This window comes from Gopherus evgoodei, chromosome 9 (assembly GCF_007399415.2).
Source record: "Gopherus evgoodei ecotype Sinaloan lineage chromosome 9, rGopEvg1_v1.p, whole genome shotgun sequence".
NCBI classification, from domain to species: domain Eukaryota; kingdom Metazoa; phylum Chordata; order Testudines; family Testudinidae; genus Gopherus; species Gopherus evgoodei.
Window position 1 is genome coordinate 69,691,148 of NC_044330.1, and position 19,370 is coordinate 69,710,517.

The window sequence follows — 19,370 nt, forward strand, 5'->3', positions numbered from 1 at the left end:
AGCAAGGAGGGGACCATATGTTAATGGCACAGAAGGAAAGACGGGAGCAGCCAGAACAGAAAAGAAATTACTTCAGGGCAGTGACACAGGAGGTCATGATTACAATGGTCCCTTCTGGCTTTATAATCTATCCAAAGGGAGTTTTGACAGGTAACTAGGGCTATCACCCCTCTACTCCCCAGAAAAGAACTGGGAGGTATTTAATGGTCACAGTGGGGGCAGAAGCGTGTTTTTATGTTTTATGTTTTCCCCAAAGCACATTTAATTTTCTGCCCCTGATCTGCCATATCATTCCAGAGAACATCCCAAAAATCATCAAACACAGAGTACAGAGGAATCCTAGGCATGAATATCATAAATCATTCACACTAACGCTGCTGCCTGTATACTGAAAGTCAATACATTTCTCATGCAAATACTCACACTGCCAAAGTAGGTTAGCCCCGTGTGGTCATAGCCACCTCCTCTGTCCCCAGGGAGATTGCACAGGGATCAGGGCCAATGGCCTTTCTCCATCTGGGGATAAACGGAACTGCGTGGATATAACCCCCCGGGAAGCGTGATCCTCTCCAGCCTAGTTTAGGAAAAGGTTAAAAGTCCACGATGCCTGCCACTCACCGACTATGTTCTATAGATGAGCAAGACTGAAAGCAGCCATGCACTGCTCAGATGTGCAACACCTGCTCCCCCAGAACAAAACCCCTGCAGCTGAGTGGGGAAAAGCAGCGCTTCCGCATCGAGCACCAGCTCCACTGGCTGCAGCTGCCGCGGTGGCAGGCTGGTTGGATCCTTCTCCCTCCAGAAGTCAGATGCATCTGAACAGCTTTATTTTTAGATGTGTGTGCAGGCACACACACGCGCAGGCTGTGGAGCGCTTCCCCTACCTGTGCAGAGCCGGGGATCCATAGTGTGGCTGCTCAGCAGCTGCACAAGAGAGAACATTGTCCCCCTCTCTTCCCAATGCCATCAGCCAGCACCCCAGGCAGACCACAGCAGGAGAAAGGCAAACACCACCACAGGGAAGAGAGGCAGACTGGATGGGACCAGAGGGCGGGCAAGGAGCAGGATGAGAGGGCTGAGAGGAGCTGCTGCCCTGTTTACTGACCCCCTAGGAATCCGGAGCGAGGCGGCAGCAGCAGCCTCTCTGCCAGTGAATCACAGCTTTGTCCGGGTGGAATTCCAGCTCCCTCCAACCTGCCTTAACCCCCATGGGTTCCACGGCAGCTGTCTGTATGTGAGGGAGGGCAGGGTGTCACCAGGAGTCACCCTGTGCACACGCGTGTGTGAAAGGCACTGATAGGGGAGAAGATACAACAGCTAGCCACGTCAAAGAAATCACTGCACATATGAGAGAACACAGTGCTGGGCAGGGCAACCTCGGGTAATAGCAAAGGTGGCGCTGAACAGGGCCGGGGCCCCCTGGGTAATAGCAAAGGCAATGGTGCAGCAGCCCCCAGGTCCTCCGGTTACTGAAAATGGAGTGCTGGGATCTCAGCATTTATTCGTCAAAGGACAGATTCCTGAAGGAATAGTGAATGCAAGCCTTTAGTCCCCTAGACAGACTCAGAGAGCACCTGGGGACTCTCTCTGGGTCCAATTATAGTGGGGGAGGACAAGGTGTGTGGGGTGGCATGGGGGGTGTAAACAGAAACGCCTCAAACTCCATTATACGAGAAAGAGGGAGGAAAGCTACACTGAAAGAGCCACAGGGGTTCCCTATGGCTAGCAGACACACTGCCCAGAGCCTCAGTGGGGAAGTGTCTGCCCTGACCCACACCGCCTGGACAAGCCATGAGCTCACCTGGGTGGACCCCAGCAAAGCTGTGCATCACAGTGATGGCCAGGGCCTGCCTTAGGGACAGAAGTGGTGAGAAGGGTAAGCCCCTCTGCAGATTCAGCGCTCCCCACCTTTGCAGCTGGGGCTCCCTGGCCCAGACTCCCCGCCACGTCAGCATCAACATTCCTGGGCTTAGCTCACACCCCTCCACACCCAAGGAAAACATCTTGTTTTTGCCAAAAGGATTTTGTCTCTGTCCATCTCCCACAGAGTTCTCTGGAGTTTCTGCAGCTCAGCATTATTTCCATGCTCAGTTCCACCTACAGGAACACTATGAAAAAGCTCCCTGTATCTCTCCCTCTTCCCATCGGTCTCTCATTCTCTCTCTCTCTCTCTGCACGCCTGCAGTCTCTACCCATTTGTCCCCTCCTCCCTCTCTCTGGGCTGGGCTGCCCTTGCAATCAGGGAGCTTTCACACCAACATGCTCTTCAGTTTTCACCAACCCAGTGGGATCCCTGGTCTCTGAAGCCAAGACAATAGTGACACCAGTAACCCAGAGTAAGGCCCATCCCACGGAGGAGGCAGATAGTGCACGGTATTTGGAGGGTGGAAGGCAGAACTGCTATTAAGATCGCTGCCCTGCAAGCAGAGCAAGCCAGTGGCCTGGCACTCTGCCTGCATGTGGGGTTAAACACTCTAGCCCTGTGCAGCACACAAGTCAGGAGAGGCTTTGGGTAGGTGATTAGGAGCCCAGAGCAATGAGTGCCCCTCATACAGCCTCTCTCCAGTGCAGCTGCTGATTGCTGCAAGTGTCCCTAAGGCTGCCCTTGCATCTGTCTGTTCCCCTGCTTATTCCCTCTTCCGTTCCTGTCCCCCCAAGGAGAGCCAGCTCCACCCACGGATAGCTCTTCAGCATGTTCATGGCAGGCAGAAGGCAGTGGAAGTTGCTGCTCCTCTCACTCTGCTCGCCCTCCAACCCTCTGCTCCTTGCTGAATCTGCTGGGTCGTTTATTAACCCCCTCACACACTCCTGGTAATAGCTACATAACAGCCACCCCCTCCCCATAAACACTGACTCAGAACCAGCAGGGAAAAGTCACGGGCTCATCTGTGAATCCCGCTTCCTGCCTGGGAACTTGCTCAGACAGACAGATGCCGGTTTCTCACACTTCCCCCAGCTTCTCTCCCCTGAGTTGCAGATCTCCATGCTGGGGCAGCCAGTGCAACGGCAACACGGTGTAGGGATCCAGCCCCAGACTCAACCATCTCAAACTCCTTGGAGCCAGCAAAACCTGGATGTGCTGTAGAACAGTAGTTCTCAACCAGGGGTCCAGGGCCCTGTTGAAGGCCTCGAGCAGGTTTCAGGGGGGCCCCCAAGCACGGCCAGCATTAGACTTGCTGGTGCCCAGGGCAGAAAGCCGAAGCCCCACTGCATGGGGCTGAAGCCCAGGTCCCTGAGCCCTGTCAGCTGGGGCTGAAGCCTGACCAATGTAGCTTTGTGGGGGCCTCAGGCAATCGCCCTGCTTACTACCCCCAATGTCATCCCTGGCTTTTATATGCAGAAAGCCAGTTATTGTGGCACAGGTGGGCCGTGGAGTTTTTAATAACATGTTGGGGGAGCCTCAGAAAGAAAAAGATTGAGAACTTCTGCTGTAGAAGAGTGCTGAGGCCAATGGGGGCTTGCTTCACTCAGAGCAGCACTGCTGTTGCCACAGGGCGCTGGTCCAGCACTCTTCAGCCAGAGGGAGGGGGAAGGGAAAGAGCCCTGAAGAGCCTCTGCTGAACCTCCAGATCAGACAAGCAATGCAGGCACTTCTGTGCCTTTTCCGCCATTGGCTGGGCTCTTGGGTTAACTGGTTCATTCCCCTTTTGCAGGCAGGACAAACTGCCAGCCTTGCCAGCCTACGTTCAGCACAAGAAGTGCAAGGCAAACACACTTCCAGTGACCACTGACACAGTATCTGAGGGACACACATTCCATGCAGGTCAGAAACCCCCTCAGGATGGCTACTGGCCCCAGTCTGTCCAGCCAAGAATAGCACAGGCCTGCTCCTAACCAAAGGCCTGGGATTTCCAAAAGGGCCAAAGGGAGATAGATTCTGCAAACCTACCAGTATTGCCAGCCCCAGGTAGTCAAAAATCACAAGTCAGGCCCCAAAGAATCATGAGATCAGCTTAAAATCATGAGACTTAAAAACAGTTGGATTATTTTCTTTGCCTTCTGGTTTCTGAGCCCTCACATTTTCCACCTATTCTCTGCAGAAACTTCCTTTTTTTAAAATGATAGCTGAACACCCCACCCCACCCCCCACCCCCCAACTCACATGAATCCAAGAGCTGAGACTTCAGAAAACACAAATATTGTGAGACTCACCATCAAATCATGAGAGCTGACAATAGAGACGCCCTTAGCCCCATCCACACACACATATGCACACATGATTTTTGGTGGTTGAGGTTTGAAATGCAGAACTGATCCCAACACTGTACATTGCAACTCAAGCCCATCTTGTTTGTGAAGCACCGTGCATCTGGAAAGTGCTATATGAGTAGAATACGCTAAGTAGAACCTGGGAACAGGGGGAGATGGTGAAAATAACAGCTCCACCACTAACAGGAATGTAGGAGGTGCCACTTTGCTATAAATACAGAAGTTTGGCAACTGTCACCAAAACGCTGAACTGAAAGAAAAAGTGTGATAGTTAACAAGCCCTAGCACTCTTACCTGAGACTGTGAGTGGGTGGTGCTGCTGTAATGTGACTGGTCTGCTGTATGCCGCTCATGACATCGTGGGAGGGTGTAGGGGCATCCCTGCATGACCATTGGCTGCATCAGAACGGAGGTTCATGGGGATGGAGACTTCTCTGGGCACAGGCACCTGAAACACAGTGTGAAATCCACTGGATCAGCTCTCAGATCTCACCGTTCAGGAGAGCTGGCTGAGTTGCAGGGAGAAAACTAGACACAAAGGCCTTGCCATAAGGGGACAGACCAAAGGTCTACCTAGCCCAGAAACCTGTGTCCAATAGTGACCGGTCCTAGATGCTTCTCAGGAAGGCATATATCCTCCACAATGCACTTGTACAATACTGAACCACGGAGGGAAAGTTCTTCCTGACCCCACCTGCCAGATCAGCTTCTGCCCTGAAGCATGAGGACTGAAAGGCCTTGTCATTTATATCATAGAATTAATGCCACTGAAGATGCCATTTTCTTGCTCATATAACATCTAATCCTTTTTGTAAGCAATCTGCCTTCACAAAACCCTGTGGCTGTGAATTTTACAGATTATACTACAGCATGCAAAAATGTCTTTTCTTTGGACTATGACAAGTGAGACAGAGAACTATAGAGCTTAGCGGGAAATTGGAGGAGACCAGAACTGCCATGGGCACTAAGCACTGTTGCCATTTACCCTCAAAAATCAGAAGGAGAGGAAAAATAAACACGTCCTGTGTTTGGAAGGAAAATTGATTGTAAAGCCATACGTCTAGAGTTCCAGAAACAGAAACAGACAGACTATATATATAAAACCCATCATGGATCATTATTGCTCCAAAAAAAAGGCATTTGTAATGGTTAACTCTGGTATCTCACCTGTTCCACTAACCTCACTCTTTTCTTTTGACCATTGTGCTGCTTCTGCATTTCAGTTCAGGCAGCAAAGCAGCTGAGAAACTAGGAGCCCTTATTTTAGGGAGAACAACATTCTAAAGTCAGGTCCAAAATACTACAGCTTCTATTTGTGATACCACAGGGTTTGGGGCCATTACTAAGGGGGAATAGATCAAGGCAGACAATTTGAAAAGCCCATAGGTTGCATCATCAGGGTTTGCCCTTCCATGGCACTTTTTTTATGAGCAGTTCAACATGCTTTACAAACATAAATCAACACTCACAACATTAATTTGTCCAGTTCTACAGAAAGCTAAGGGGACGCTAAGAGACACTGACATTAAATGATTTTCCCATGGAAATCACCGGGCAAAGCACACAAAAATGGCAACTCTAACCTCAAGACAGCACCAGTGTCATGAGAGGAACAGACTAGTTGAGCACAAACGGAGGGGATTCGTCTTGGGGCTAAAAGTACAACAAATATGAATGTGAAGTGGGGCATATCTGTGCAGGGCAGCACTCCAAGAGCTGAAATGTATGGACAAGTGGGGAAGGACGGCTAAGTAGTGCATACGCCAGCGGTAGGCAACCTATGGCACAGGAAAGTGGCAAGCAAGCTGATTTTCAGTGACACTCACACTGCCTGGGTCCTGGCCACCAGTCGGGGGGGGGGGGGCTCTGCATTTTATTTAATTTTAAATGAAGTTTCTTAAACATTTTTAAAACCTTATTTACTTTACATGCAACAATAGTTTAGTTCCATATTATAGACTTATAGAAAGAGATCTTCTAAAAACATTAAAATGTATTACTGGCATGCGAAACCTTAAATTAGAGTGAATAAATGAAGACTCAGCACACCACTTCTGAATGGTCCCTGGAATACACATATGTCCACTGCAGAGTCAAGAGATTCTGCCCTCTCCCAGGTCTACCACCTAAAAGCCGGATTTCCCCAGGGAATCCTAATACAGGTCCAGCCACCAGCCTTCATGTTAAAGCCATAAAAAGAGCTGTTTCAAAAGGGGTCTGTGAGAAAGGAGAAGTGAGGCAGCTGGAAGAAAGCGTAGCTGCCTCCCTTGTGGGGGGCGGGGGTGGCTGTCACACATTCTGAGGCACTGAGAAACTTTCTGATGGGTTCTCATCAGACAGAAGCAGGCAATACACTCTGCAAAGCCTCTAATAGCACTGAACAGCCAGGTGAGGAGAAAGTTCCCCAGCCACAGCTGTGTCTGTCTCTCCATTCGCAGGCCTCTGTTCCGTTTGCTCGTGCTCTTACACTCCCTCCCCTCCACAGTCGCACACACTAAAAGAACAGCTCATCTTATTATGATTTATTTTAATCCTTTAGCAGTTTCTGGCTCCATCTCCCACAGAGCAGCCTGTACTGAGCTCTTCAATACGCCGATAATCCCCCAGTCCTGTCCCCTAACGTTCCCTGCCCGTCTGCATGAATGTCAGATATTGCACATTGCAGTGATTCCCCTCCTCAGCCCTGGAGGAAGTTATTAATTTGATGCACTTATGGCTAGAGTTCCAGGATCCTGAGTTCCCTGAGCCCCATTGGCCAAATTACACCTGGTGTAACTCCACTGAAACAATGGATGACTTCTGCCTTATGTTTCAAAATTGCTAAGACCAGATTCTTCCACATCTCCCTGTACACCAGGGGTAGGCAACCTATGGCACGGGTGCTGAAGGTGGCACACAAGCTGATTTTCAGTGGCACTCACAGTGCCTGGGTCCTGGCCACTGGTCCAGGGGGCTCTGCATTTTATTCAATTTTAAATGAAGCTTCTTAAACATTTTAAAAACCTTATTTACTTTACATACAACAATAGTTTAGTTTTATATTATAGACTTGTAGAAAGAGACCTTCTAAGAACGTTAAAATGTATGACTGGCACGCGAAACCTTAAATCAGAGTGAATGAATGAAGACTCAGCACACCAGTTCTGAAAGGTTGCCAATCCCTGCTGTACACACTCCCAACAAACTCCTAAAAGGGAATAGTCTTCTCCTGGTCCCCCTAATTCATCTCTCAATAGGTCAGGCCAGGCAGCACAGCTGAAAGTGGAACTGAAAGTCTAAGGCCCTAGATATCCTCTTCAGTAAATATACAGACAGATTAATCAGTGGTGAACACTATGATATGGCTGGAAAATCAGGGTCATACCACTGATGAAAGAGTCCATAATGCATTCAGTCTGGCTGCGATACTAGGGGGTCTGGTTTTCTTTTTCTTAATTAATCTCTAGTGCACAGTACAAAACAGTTACAGTGTTATGTTCTGGCCAGTCCTCCCACCATGGGCCACGGCTTAAGTAGCTGCTCCTGTGGGGGCAATGTGGTTATAGTTTTACAGGCTGCACACTCCTCTTCACCCCTCTGCTGGAATATGCAGTGCACCATGGCTTCCCATGCCTGACATCAGCTCCGCACCTTGCTTTTGGATCAGCCTTTCTGCACAGGACAGTCACTCCTTTGAAGAGAGGTCGGGGGATAATTCTGGGGCTATAGGACATGCATGGATTCCATGTCCCCTAGCAGCTGTATTGAAAGAGAATGGCGAAGGCAGCCCACTCTCTACAAAGCTGGATTTCTGATGCAGAAAAGAGGAGGGCTGTGTGGATATCCCTCACGAGTAATATGGGTCAAGCAGAGCGCCTCACAGTGCCCTATGCAACACCATAATGGAACAAAGCCTTTCTGACTCAGTAGCCACAGACCAGATAGGGCTGGAAATACAAGCAACAGCCCTGCTAGTTGGATGCCTTTGCCACCACTAACAGCATGCCCGGTGAGAGACAGGTAGATTCTGCATCACTCTCCCTACAGAGACCTTAAAACAAGCTTGATAACAAGAATTCTACAACTCACAGTTCCTGTGACATGTCAGCAACAAAGCCTAGCATGGAATTCTAGCATATAGCAAATAGCCACACGACATCCAGCTAGGGACAAAGAAACAGATACTCAGTGGGAGTGATGAGAATGCCAAAAGAGTCCTGGGGGTAGACAGGTGGCACCATCTGACCAACAAGCTCTCCACTGCCCACCAGCATGTGCTCCATGGACTCTGGGAACTTGTGGGACCATTACTGAGTTACTGAAGTGTTTTAAATGATGACCATATAACAGCCTGGCTAAGGGGCCACTCCACAAGGATAGAGCAGTTTCAGATATTCAAAGGCTGTTAACATCAAGGAGAGAGGGGAATCACTTGGGGTGAAATTAAAAGGCAAAATTTAAGCTGACTATCAGGATGACAGTGAGCTCTCAGAAGCTGTAGAATAGGCTCTCAAGGGAAGGGTGGAAGGCCCATCATTCAGGATATTTAAACTAGACTGGACAGATCAGCTAATCTACTGTAGGGAGGAACACTCCCATACTGTGTGATGCTGCAGCCTTGCATCAGCTGGGAATCCTTCTTTTCTCTATGGCATAGTTCTGTAGGGAGAGTGCTTCCTAGAGCCACACCCCCATGGGTGGAGGAGAGAGATAAATACTTACCCATCACATCAGCAGCTGTTTATCTCACCCCAGCCCTCTCTGTGCAGTGAAGTGATAAACAGCACATCCCTGGAGATGGAGCAGAGGTCAGGACCCTGGACCTGCAGTCACATTACAGAGTGCAGAATGGATGACTGCATTGTGTTTGTGCAAGTGTGCATGCACTGGGGAGTGTGAAAACATCTAGGCCTTTGGTATAACCCAACCCCCTCCGGATTATTCCTGGGGCACTGTGTAAAAACAACTTGTATTAATGCTATTCAGAGCAGCACTAATCAATCATTCTGTGGACTCTGCCCCCCACCACAGGGAGTGCAGAGTGTGGAAGCAGCCCACGTTACTGATGATGGGTGGAGGACGAAGAGACACACTGTGGGTGTGTGACTAGGGTTTCCCACACATCTCCAGCCTCCACCTCCTAATCAGACCCTGTCCATAAAGCATTCCCTTTGGATCTGCGGAGCGGCACACAGGCCTGACAGCCGCACAGTTAAATCCATTGTGACACTGCACCCCATAATGCTTTATAGAAATATGCTTATGAGTGTAAATATGACATAACTGGAATATGTTTTATGCTAGATATGCCAAGTAACATATCTTTGCAAAAGTTATGATCTACTGAGTGTGTTCATCCTACTTGTATAGATGTATCATTCTTGTATCTGAAACTAGAAATATGAAATATAACTCTGAGGGCCTATTGTAATTATGCAAAGTGTGGGCCATTAATGGTTGCTTGGAATCTTGATGGTTCCCATTAACCAGGAGAATTGGTTGTAGATGGCTCTATTTACTTGTAAGATTCCTGTACACCTGCGTGCTGGCAAGTGGGTAGTGAAGTCTTACAGTGACATGTGATCATGTCACCTGAACTGGAATCCAGCTTTAACCTGGTGCTTTTCCATTTAGAAGGAGGGGTGGGAACCCAGAGAGGGACAAAGGATTCCCGCCTTGTGCAAAAGATATATAAGTGGGTGGAACAGAACAAAGGGGGTGGCAGGCATGAGAAATCTCCTAGCTACCACCTGAGCTGGAACAAAGACTGTACCAGGGGAAAGGATTGGGCCCAGACTAGAAGGAGGCTAGCCTGTCAAAGAAGCTTATGGGAACATCTGAGGGTGACATTTACCTGCATTGTTTCCTACTGTATTAGGCTTAGACTTGTGTGTTTTATTTTATTTTGTTTGTTAATTAACTTTATTCTGTTATTACTTGGAACCACTTAAAATCCTACTTTTTATATTTATTAAAATCACTTTTTACTTCTGAATTAACCCAGAGTATGTGTTAATACTTGGGGGGGGGGAGGGAGAGAAACAGCTGTGCATCTCTATCAGTGTTATAGAGGGCAGACAATTTATGAGTTCACCCTGCATAAGCTTTATACAGAGTAAAATGGATTGATTTGGGAGTTTGGACCCCATTGGGAGCTGGGTATCTGAGTGCTGCCAACAAGAGCACTTTTAAGCTGTTTTCAGTTAAGCCTGCAGCTTGTGGGGGACATGGCTCAGACTTGGATCTCTGTTTGCAGCAGGCAGGTGTGTCTGGCTCAAACAAGGCAAGGTACTGAAATCCCAAGCTGACAGGGAAAATGGGCTCAAAGGTAGTCCCAGCACATCAGGTCGCAGTCCCAAAGGGGTTTCTGTGACCCAACCCGTCACACCCGTCTGGGTGTGAGATGAGTGAGTTCCCTGTGTGCCCTTCTGAAGAGGAAGGGAAATATGCTGAGGCCTGTGTGAACAGGGGCTGGTGAAAATTCACAGACATGAGTGAAAACCCTGAAATGATAACTGGCCCTTTTCCTGGGGCACACATCCCCATGTAATATAGGCTGGACTTTTCTCCAATGGTGCAGGCCTCCCCCATAACGCTGACCGGCCCTTTCCCTAGTAACGAGTGCCCTAGCAGAAACTGGCCAATCTTTCCCCCAGTTTGTGGTACAGGAAGTATAAACTATGCGCAGACAATAGTGTTATGCATTTCATGAGGCTGCACCAGGACTTCAAACAGCTATTATACCTTCAGCGACCAGTTATATTTCAGATCACAATAATCACTTTGCTGAGAAATAAGTAATGTACAGGTCTTGGCATTACTTTTAAATGCTGGAATGGTGCCGGCTTAATGTGGTTTCAAGATAAACTGGATGGTTGTTTAAAACACACACACACACACACACACACACACACACACACACACACACACACACACACACACTTCTCCTCTTGTTGATCAAGCTGCACCTGTTTCAAAATCAGTAAGGGCAAGATTGGCCTATTGTACTGACTTGAAAAGCAGTCTGACAAAAGAAACTAATAACCATTGCTAAACCAGTTCTGCTTCCAACTCTAGAATATGGATTATTGCTTCACTGAGGAATCTAGTCTACAGAATTTCTTCTATTCAGAAGCCCATTTCAGCAGCATTTGTTGATTTGCTCAAGTGCCAGCATTTAGGTAGATTTGCTGAATGAAGTCAGACCTTTGCTCCATCTCTTTTGGCATCCTGCCTCTGGCCACAGTCCAACCTCATGGCCGAGAGGAAGATGACCATTCATCTACAAACCACATGCCTGACCTCTGGCCCCCAGAAACATACAATTTGATTGCCCTTATTTTTATAAATGAGCCTAAGTCGAACCCCCTCAAATTTCAGGGAAGTTCTCACCTCAAGACAAATTGTGTGGCTGTTTCATAGCTCTATAACCAACTAGATTAAGCAACCTTCAGTCTTTGGGGAAGTTTGGACTGGATCCAAACTTTGGACTTCAGACTCTATATGACTTGTTTTACGTACTGAACATACAATACCTTCACAGCGTAGCTTCCAGGAAAGGCCAAGAAATTGTTTCTATCACAACCCCCCATTTCCAATCATTATCTTCCTCAAAAATGTTCCTTTGAGACTAAAACTTTCAAGTCAGGGTCTTGGCCTAAACGGAACTATTTATTTGGTGAGTGTTTGAGCTAAGGCTTTTTAGCCACTATCCAGCTGTAGCAATGGAAATACAAATACATACTTGCTCCATTGCTAGAACGGTTAATGACTTTTTTGTTAGCTAATTTATTGCACAGTGGAAGAATAACTGAGTATTCAGGAGGGGAAGGAAGGCAGGAAGGTTTAGGATATTTCAAAGTTCAAATGATGTTTATGCATATGTAGCAGAGAGTATCAGAGGGGTAGCCGTGTTAGTCTGGATATGTAAAAGCAGCAAAGAATCCTGTGGCACCTTATAGACTAACAGACGTTTTGGAGCATGAGCTTTCGTGGGTGAATACCCACTTCCTCAGATGCATGTAGTGGAAATATCCAGGGGCAGGCATATATATGCTAGCAAGCAAGCTAGAGATAACGAGGTCAGTTCAATCAGGGAGGATGAGGCCCTGTTCTACCAGTTGAGGTGTGAAAACCAAGAGAGGAGAAACTGATTCTGTAGTTGGCAAGCCATTCACAGTCTTTGTTCAATCCTGAGCTGATGGTGTCAAATTTGCAGATGAACTGAAACTCAGCAGTTTCTCTTTGAAGTCTGGTCCTGAAGTTTTTTTGCTGCAGGATGGCCACCTTAAGGTCTGCTATAGTGTGGCCAGGGAGGTTGAAGTGCTCTCCTACAGGTTTTTGTATATTGCCATTCCTAATGTCTGATTTGTGTCCATTTATCCTTTTCCGTAGAGACTGTCCAATTTGGCCGATGTACATAGCAGAGGGGCATTGCTGGCATATGATGGCGTATATTACATTGGTGGATGTGCAGGTGAATGAACCAGTGATGGTGTGGCTGATCTGGTTAGGTCCTGTGATGGTGTCGCTGGTGTAGATATGTGGGCAGAGTTGGCATCGAGGTTTGTTGCATGGATTGGTTCCTGAGCTAGAGTTATTATGGTGCGGTGTGCAGTTACTGGTGAGAATATGTTTCAGGTTGGCAGGTTGTCTGTGGGCAAGGACTGGCCTGCCACCCAAGGCCTGTGAAAGTGTGGGATCATTGTCCAGGATGGGTTGTAGATCCTTGATGATGCGTTGGAGGGGTTTTAGCTGGGGGCTATATGTGATGGCCAGTGGAGTCCTGTTGGTTTCTTTCTTGGGTTTGTCTTGCAGTAGGAGGCTTCTGGGTACATGTCTGGCTCTGTTGATCTGTTTCCTTATTTCCTCATGCGGGTATTGTAGTTTTGAGAATGCTTGGTGGAGATTTTGTAGGTTTTGGTCTCTGTCTGAGAGGTTAGAGCAGATGCGGTTGTACCTCAGTGCTTGGCTGTAGACAATGGATCGTGTGATGTGTCCGGGATGGAAGCTGGAGGCATGAAGGTAGGCATAGCGGTTGGTAGGTTTTCGATATAGGGTGGTGGACTCCTCCTGAGGGTCGAAATGACAGTCTGGACCTATACATTGAATGCTTCCGCCAGCGTGCAAAGGCAGAAATCGTGGAACAACAACATCGCTTGCCTCACAACCTAAGTCGTGCAGAACGCAATGCCATCCACAGCCTCAGAAACCACCCTGACATTATCATCAAAGAGGCTGATAAAGGAGGTGCCATTGTCATCATGAACAGGTCTGACTACCAAAAGGAGGCCGCCAGACAACTCTCCAATACCAAATTCTACAGGCCACTTCCCTCAGATCCCACTGAGGAATACACTAAGAAACTACAGCATCTACTCAGGACGCTCCCTACACTAACACCGGAACAAATCAACATACCCCTAGAGCCCCGACCAGGGTTATTCTATCTACTACCCAAGATCCACAAACTCGTAAATCCTGGACGCCCCATCATCTCGGGCATTGGCACTCTCACTGAAGGACTGTCTGGATATATGGACTCTCTACTCAGACCCTATGCCACCAGCACTCCCAGCTATCTCTGTGACACCACTGATTTCCTGAGGAAACTACAATGCATTGGTCACCTCCCAGAAAACACCATCCTAGCCACCATGGATGTAGAGGCTCTCTACACAAACATCCCACACACAGATGGAATACAAGCTGTCAGGAACACTATCCCTGATGATGCCACAGCACAACTGGCTGCTGAGCTCTGTGCCTTTATACTCACACACAACTATTTCAAATTTGATGACAATATATATCTCCAGATCAGTGGCACTGCTATGGGCACACGCATGGCCCCACAATATGCCAATATCTTTATGGCCGACCTGGAACAACGCTTCCTCAGCTCTCGTCCACTCACGCCCCTTCTCTACCTACGCTACATTGATGACATCTTCATCATCTGGACCCATGGGAAGGAGACTCTGGAAAAATTCCACCACGATTTCAACAGCTTCCACCCCACCATCAACCTCAGCCTGGACCAATCTACACAGGAGATCCACTTTCTTGACACCACGGTGCAAATAAGTGATGGTCACATTAACACCACCCTATATCGAAAACCTACCGACCGCTATGCCTACCTTCATGCCTCCAGCTTCCATCCCGGACACATCACACGATCCATTGTCTACAGCCAAGCACTGAGGTACAACCGCATCTGCTCTAACCCCTCAGACAGAGACCAACACCTACAAAATCTCCACCAAGCATTCTCAAAACTACAATACCCGCACGAGGAAATAAGGAAACAGATCAACAGAGCCAGACATGTACCCAGAAGCCTCCTACTGCAAGACAAACCCAAGAAAGAAACCAACAGGACTCCACTGGCCATCACATACAGCCCCCAGCTAAAACCCCTCCAACGCATCATCAAGGATCTACAACCCATCCTGGACAATGATCCCACACTTTCACAGGCCTTGGGTGGCAGGCCAGTCCTTGCCCACAGACAACCTGCCAACCTGAAACATTCTCACCAGTAACTGCACACCGCACCATAATAACTCTAGCTCAGGAACCAATCCATGCAACAAACCTCGATGCCAACTCTGCCCACATATCTACATCAGTGACACCATCACAGGACCTAACCAGATCAGCCACACCATCACTGGTTCATTCACCTGCACATCCACCAATGTAATATACGCCATCATATGCCAGCAATGCCCCTCTGCTATGTACATCGGCCAAATTGGACAGTCTCTACGGAAAAGGATAAATGGACACAAATCAGACATTAGGAATGGCAATATACAAAAACCTGTAGGAGAGCACTTCAACCTCCCTGGCCACACTATAGCAGACCTTAAGGTGGCCATCCTGCAGCAAAAAAACTTCAGGACCAGACTTCAAAGAGAAACTGCTGAGCTTCAGTTCATCTGCAAATTTGACACCATCAGCTCAGGATTGAACAAAGACTGTGAATGGCTTGCCAACTACAGAACCAGTTTCTCCTCTCTTGGTTTTCACACCTCAACTGCTAGAACAGGGCCTCATCCTCCCTGATTGAACTGACCTCGTTATCTCTAGCTTGCTTGCTAGCATATATATACCTGCCCCTGGATATTTCTACTACATGCATCTGAGGAAGTGGGTATTCACCCACGAAAGCTCATGCTCCAAAACGTCTGTTAGTCTATAAGGTGCCACAGGATTCTTTGCTGCTTTTACAGATCCAGACTAACACGGCTACCCCTCTGATACTTGACACCATGCAAGGCACTGCATTTAGCCGTATGGAGTGGAAATCCATCAACCTCATGAAGAAACTTGCACAAATACAGACAGACATCATCTTCCTTTCCAAATGCAAACGGATGGACATCATACCAAATGGACTAAAGGTAAAAATCCACTGCTATCTACATACTACACAGACCACAATGAGAGATTATGCCACACTCTATCAAAAAAACTGAGGAACCACCTGATCAGCATCCTATACAGCAAACAGGAAAACATCAAAAAAGAGCTCTCTAACCTGGAGACTCTCATTAATAACCAAACTTCTACACAAACGGACTTCACTAGAATAAGACAGGAGATCTACATTACTCACTTCACCTCTCTACAAAGGAAAAAGAACTGTAAGCTATCTAAACTCCTACCTGCCACATGTGGCCACAATCGTGGTACCCCTAACCCACCCAGCAATATTGTCAATCTATCCAACTACACACTCAGCCCAGAAGAAAAGTCTGTCCTATCTCGGGGACTCTCTTTCTGTCCTGCCACCCCCACCAACATGATACAGTTCTGTGGCGATCTGGAAGCCTACTTTCGCCGTCTCCGACTCAAAGAATACTTCCAGGACAACACCGAACAGTGCACTGATACACAGGTGCCCTCCCACCAACAGCACAAGAAGAAGAACTCCACATGGACTCCTCCTGAGGGTCGAAATGACAGTCTGGACCTATACATTGAATGCTTCCGCTGGCGTGCACAGGCAGAAATCGTGGAACAACAACATTGCTTGCCTCACAACCTAAGTCGTGCAGAACGCAATGCCATCCACAGCCTCAGAAACCACCCACACATTATCATCAAAGAGGCTGATAAAGGAGGTGCCGTTGTCATCATGAACAGGTCTAACTACCAAAAGGAGGCCGCCAGACAACTCTCCGATACCAAATTCTACAGGCCACTTCCCTCAGATCCCACTGAGGAATACACTAAGAAACTACAGCATCTACTCAGGACACTCCCTACACTAACACCAGAAGAAATCAGCATACCCCTAGAGCCCCGACCAGGGTTATTCTATCTACTACCCAAGATCCACAAACCCGGAAATCCTGGACGCCCCATCATCTCGGGCATTGGCACTCTCACTGAAGGACTGTCTGGATATATGGACTCTCTACTCAGACCCTATGCCACCAGCACTCCCAGCTATCTCTGTGACACCACTGATTTCCTGAGGAAACTACAATGCATTGGTCACCTCCCAGAAAACACCATCCTAGCCACCATGGATGTAGAGGCTCTCTACACAAACATCCCACACACAGATGGAATACAAGCTGTCAGGAACACTATCCCTGATGATGCCACAGCACAACTGGCTGCTGAGCTCTGTGCCTTTATACTCACACACAACTATTTCAAATTTGATGACAATATATATCTCCAGATCAGTGGCACTGCTATGGGAACACGCATGGCCCCACAATATGCCAATATCTTTATGGCCGACCTGGAACAACGCTTCCTCAGCTCTCGTCCACTCACGCCCCTTCTCTACCTACGCTACATTGATGACATCTTCATCATCTGGACCCATGGGAAGGAGACTCTGGAAAAATTCCACCACGATTTCAACAGCTTCCACCCCACCATCAACCTCAGCCTGGACCAATCTACACAGGAGATCCACTTTCTTGACACCACGGTGCAAATAAGTGATGGTCACATTAACACCACCCTATATCGAAAACCTACCGACCGCTATGCCTACCTTCATGCCTCCAGCTTCCATCCCGGACACATCACACGATCCATTGTCTACAGCCAAGCACTGAGGTACAACCGCATCTGCTCTAACCCCTCAGACAGAGACCAACACCTACAAAATCTCCACCAAGCATTCTCAAAACTACAATACCCGCACGAGAAAATAAGGAAACAGATCAACAGAGCCAGACGTGTACCCAGAAGCCTCCTACTGCAAGACAAACCCAAGAAAGAAACCAACAGGACTCCACTGGCCATCACATACAGCCCCCAGCTAAAACCCCTCCAACGCATCATCAAGGATCTACAACCCATCCTGGACAATGATCCCACACTTTCACAGGCCTTGGGTGGCAGGCCAGTCCTTGCCCACAGACAACCTGCCAACCTGAAACATTCTCACCAGTAACTGCACACCGCACCATAATAACTCTAGCTCAGGAACCAATCCATGCAACAAACCTCGATGCCAACTCTGCCCACATATCTACATCAGTGACACCATCACAGGACCTAACCAGATCAGCCACACCATCACTGGTTCATTCACCTGCACATCCACCAATGTAATATACGCCATCATATGCCAGCAATGCCCCTCTGCTATGTACATCGGCCAAATTGGACAGTCTCTACGGAAAAGGATAAATGGACACAAATCAGACATTAGGAATGGCAATATACAAAAACCTGTAGGAGAGCACTTCAACCTCCCTGGCCACACTATAGCAGACCTTAAGGTGGCCATCCTGCAGCAAAAAAACTTCAGGACCAGACTTCAAAGAGAAACTGCTGAGCTTCAGTTCATCTGCAAATTTGACACCATCAGCTCAGGATTGAACAAAGACTGTGAATGGCTTGCCAACTACAGAACCAGTTTCTCCTCTCTTGGTTTTCACACCTCAACTGCTAGAACAGGGCCTCATCCTCCCTGATTGAACTGACCTCGTTATCTCTAGCTTGCTTGCTAGCATATATATACCTGCCCCTGGATATTTCTACTACATGCATCTGAGGAAGTGGGTATTCACCCACGAAAGCTCATGCTCCAAAACGTCTGTTAGTCTATAAGGTGCCACAGGATTCTTTGCTGCTTTTACAGATCCAGACTAACACGGCTACCCCTCTGATACTTGACACCATGCAAGGCACTGCATTTAGCCGTATGGAGTGGAAATCCATCAACCTCATGAAGAAACTTGCACAAATACAGACAGACATCATCTTCCTTTCCAAATGCAAACGGATGGACATCATACCAAATGGACTAAAGGTAAAAAATCCACTGCTATCTACATACTACACAGACCACAATGAGAGATTATGCCACACTCTATCAAAAAAACTGAGGAACCACCTGATCAGCATCCTATACAGCAAACAGGAAAACATCAAAAAAGAGCTCTCTAACCTGGAGACTCTCATTAATAACCAAACTTCTACACAAACGGACTTCACTAGAATAAGACAGGAGATCTACATTACTCACTTCACCTCTCTACAAAGGAAAAAGAACTGTAAGCTATCTAAACTCCTACCTGCCACATGTGGCCACAATCGTGGTACCCTAACCCACCCAGCAATATTGTCAATCTATCCAACTACACACTCAGCCCAGAAGAAAAGTCTGTCCTATCTCGGGGACTCTCTTTCTGTCCTGCCACCCCCACCAACATGATACAGTTCTGTGGCGATCTGGAAGCCTACTTTCGCCGTCTCCGACTCAAAGAATACTTCCAGGACAACACCGAACAGTGCACTGATACACAGGTGCCCTCCCACCAACAGCACAAGAAGAAGAACTCCACATGGACTCCTCCTGAGGGTCGAAATGACAGTCTGGACCTATACATTGAATGCTTCCGCTGGCGTGCACAGGCAGAAATCGTGGAACAACAACATTGCTTGCCTCACAACCTAAGTCGTGCAGAACGCAATGCCATCCACAGCCTCAGAAACCACCCACACATTATCATCAAAGAGGCTGATAAAGGAGGTGCCGTTGTCATCATGAACAGGTCTAACTACCAAAAGGAGGCCGCCAGACAACTCTCCGATACCAAATTCTACAGGCCACTTCCCTCAGATCCCACTGAGGAATACACTAAGAAACTACAGCATCTACTCAGGACACTCCCTACACTAACACCAGAAGAAAT

At 47.8% G+C, this 19,370-nt stretch overlaps 1 protein-coding gene across 7 annotated transcripts in view; it reads right to left on the reverse strand.

Annotated features, from left to right (window-relative positions):
* Window positions 1–19,370, reverse strand: part of DRP2 (dystrophin related protein 2) — a 63,945-nt gene that overhangs the window by 26,778 nt on the left and 17,797 nt on the right. For 3 of the 7 annotated variants that reach the window (XM_030575727.1, XM_030575724.1, XM_030575726.1), the window contains exon 2: window positions 4,504–4,657. In XM_030575727.1, the coding sequence (XP_030431587.1) occupies window positions 4,504–4,611 (108 nt within the window). In that variant the 5' untranslated portion in view covers window positions 4,612–4,657. Of the gene's footprint in view, window positions 1–423; window positions 517–618; window positions 860–4,503; window positions 4,658–8,910; window positions 9,035–19,370 lie in introns of those variants that run through there. The other 4 variants (XM_030575728.1, XM_030575729.1, XM_030575725.1 and 1 more) reach the window with 4 other exon arrangements.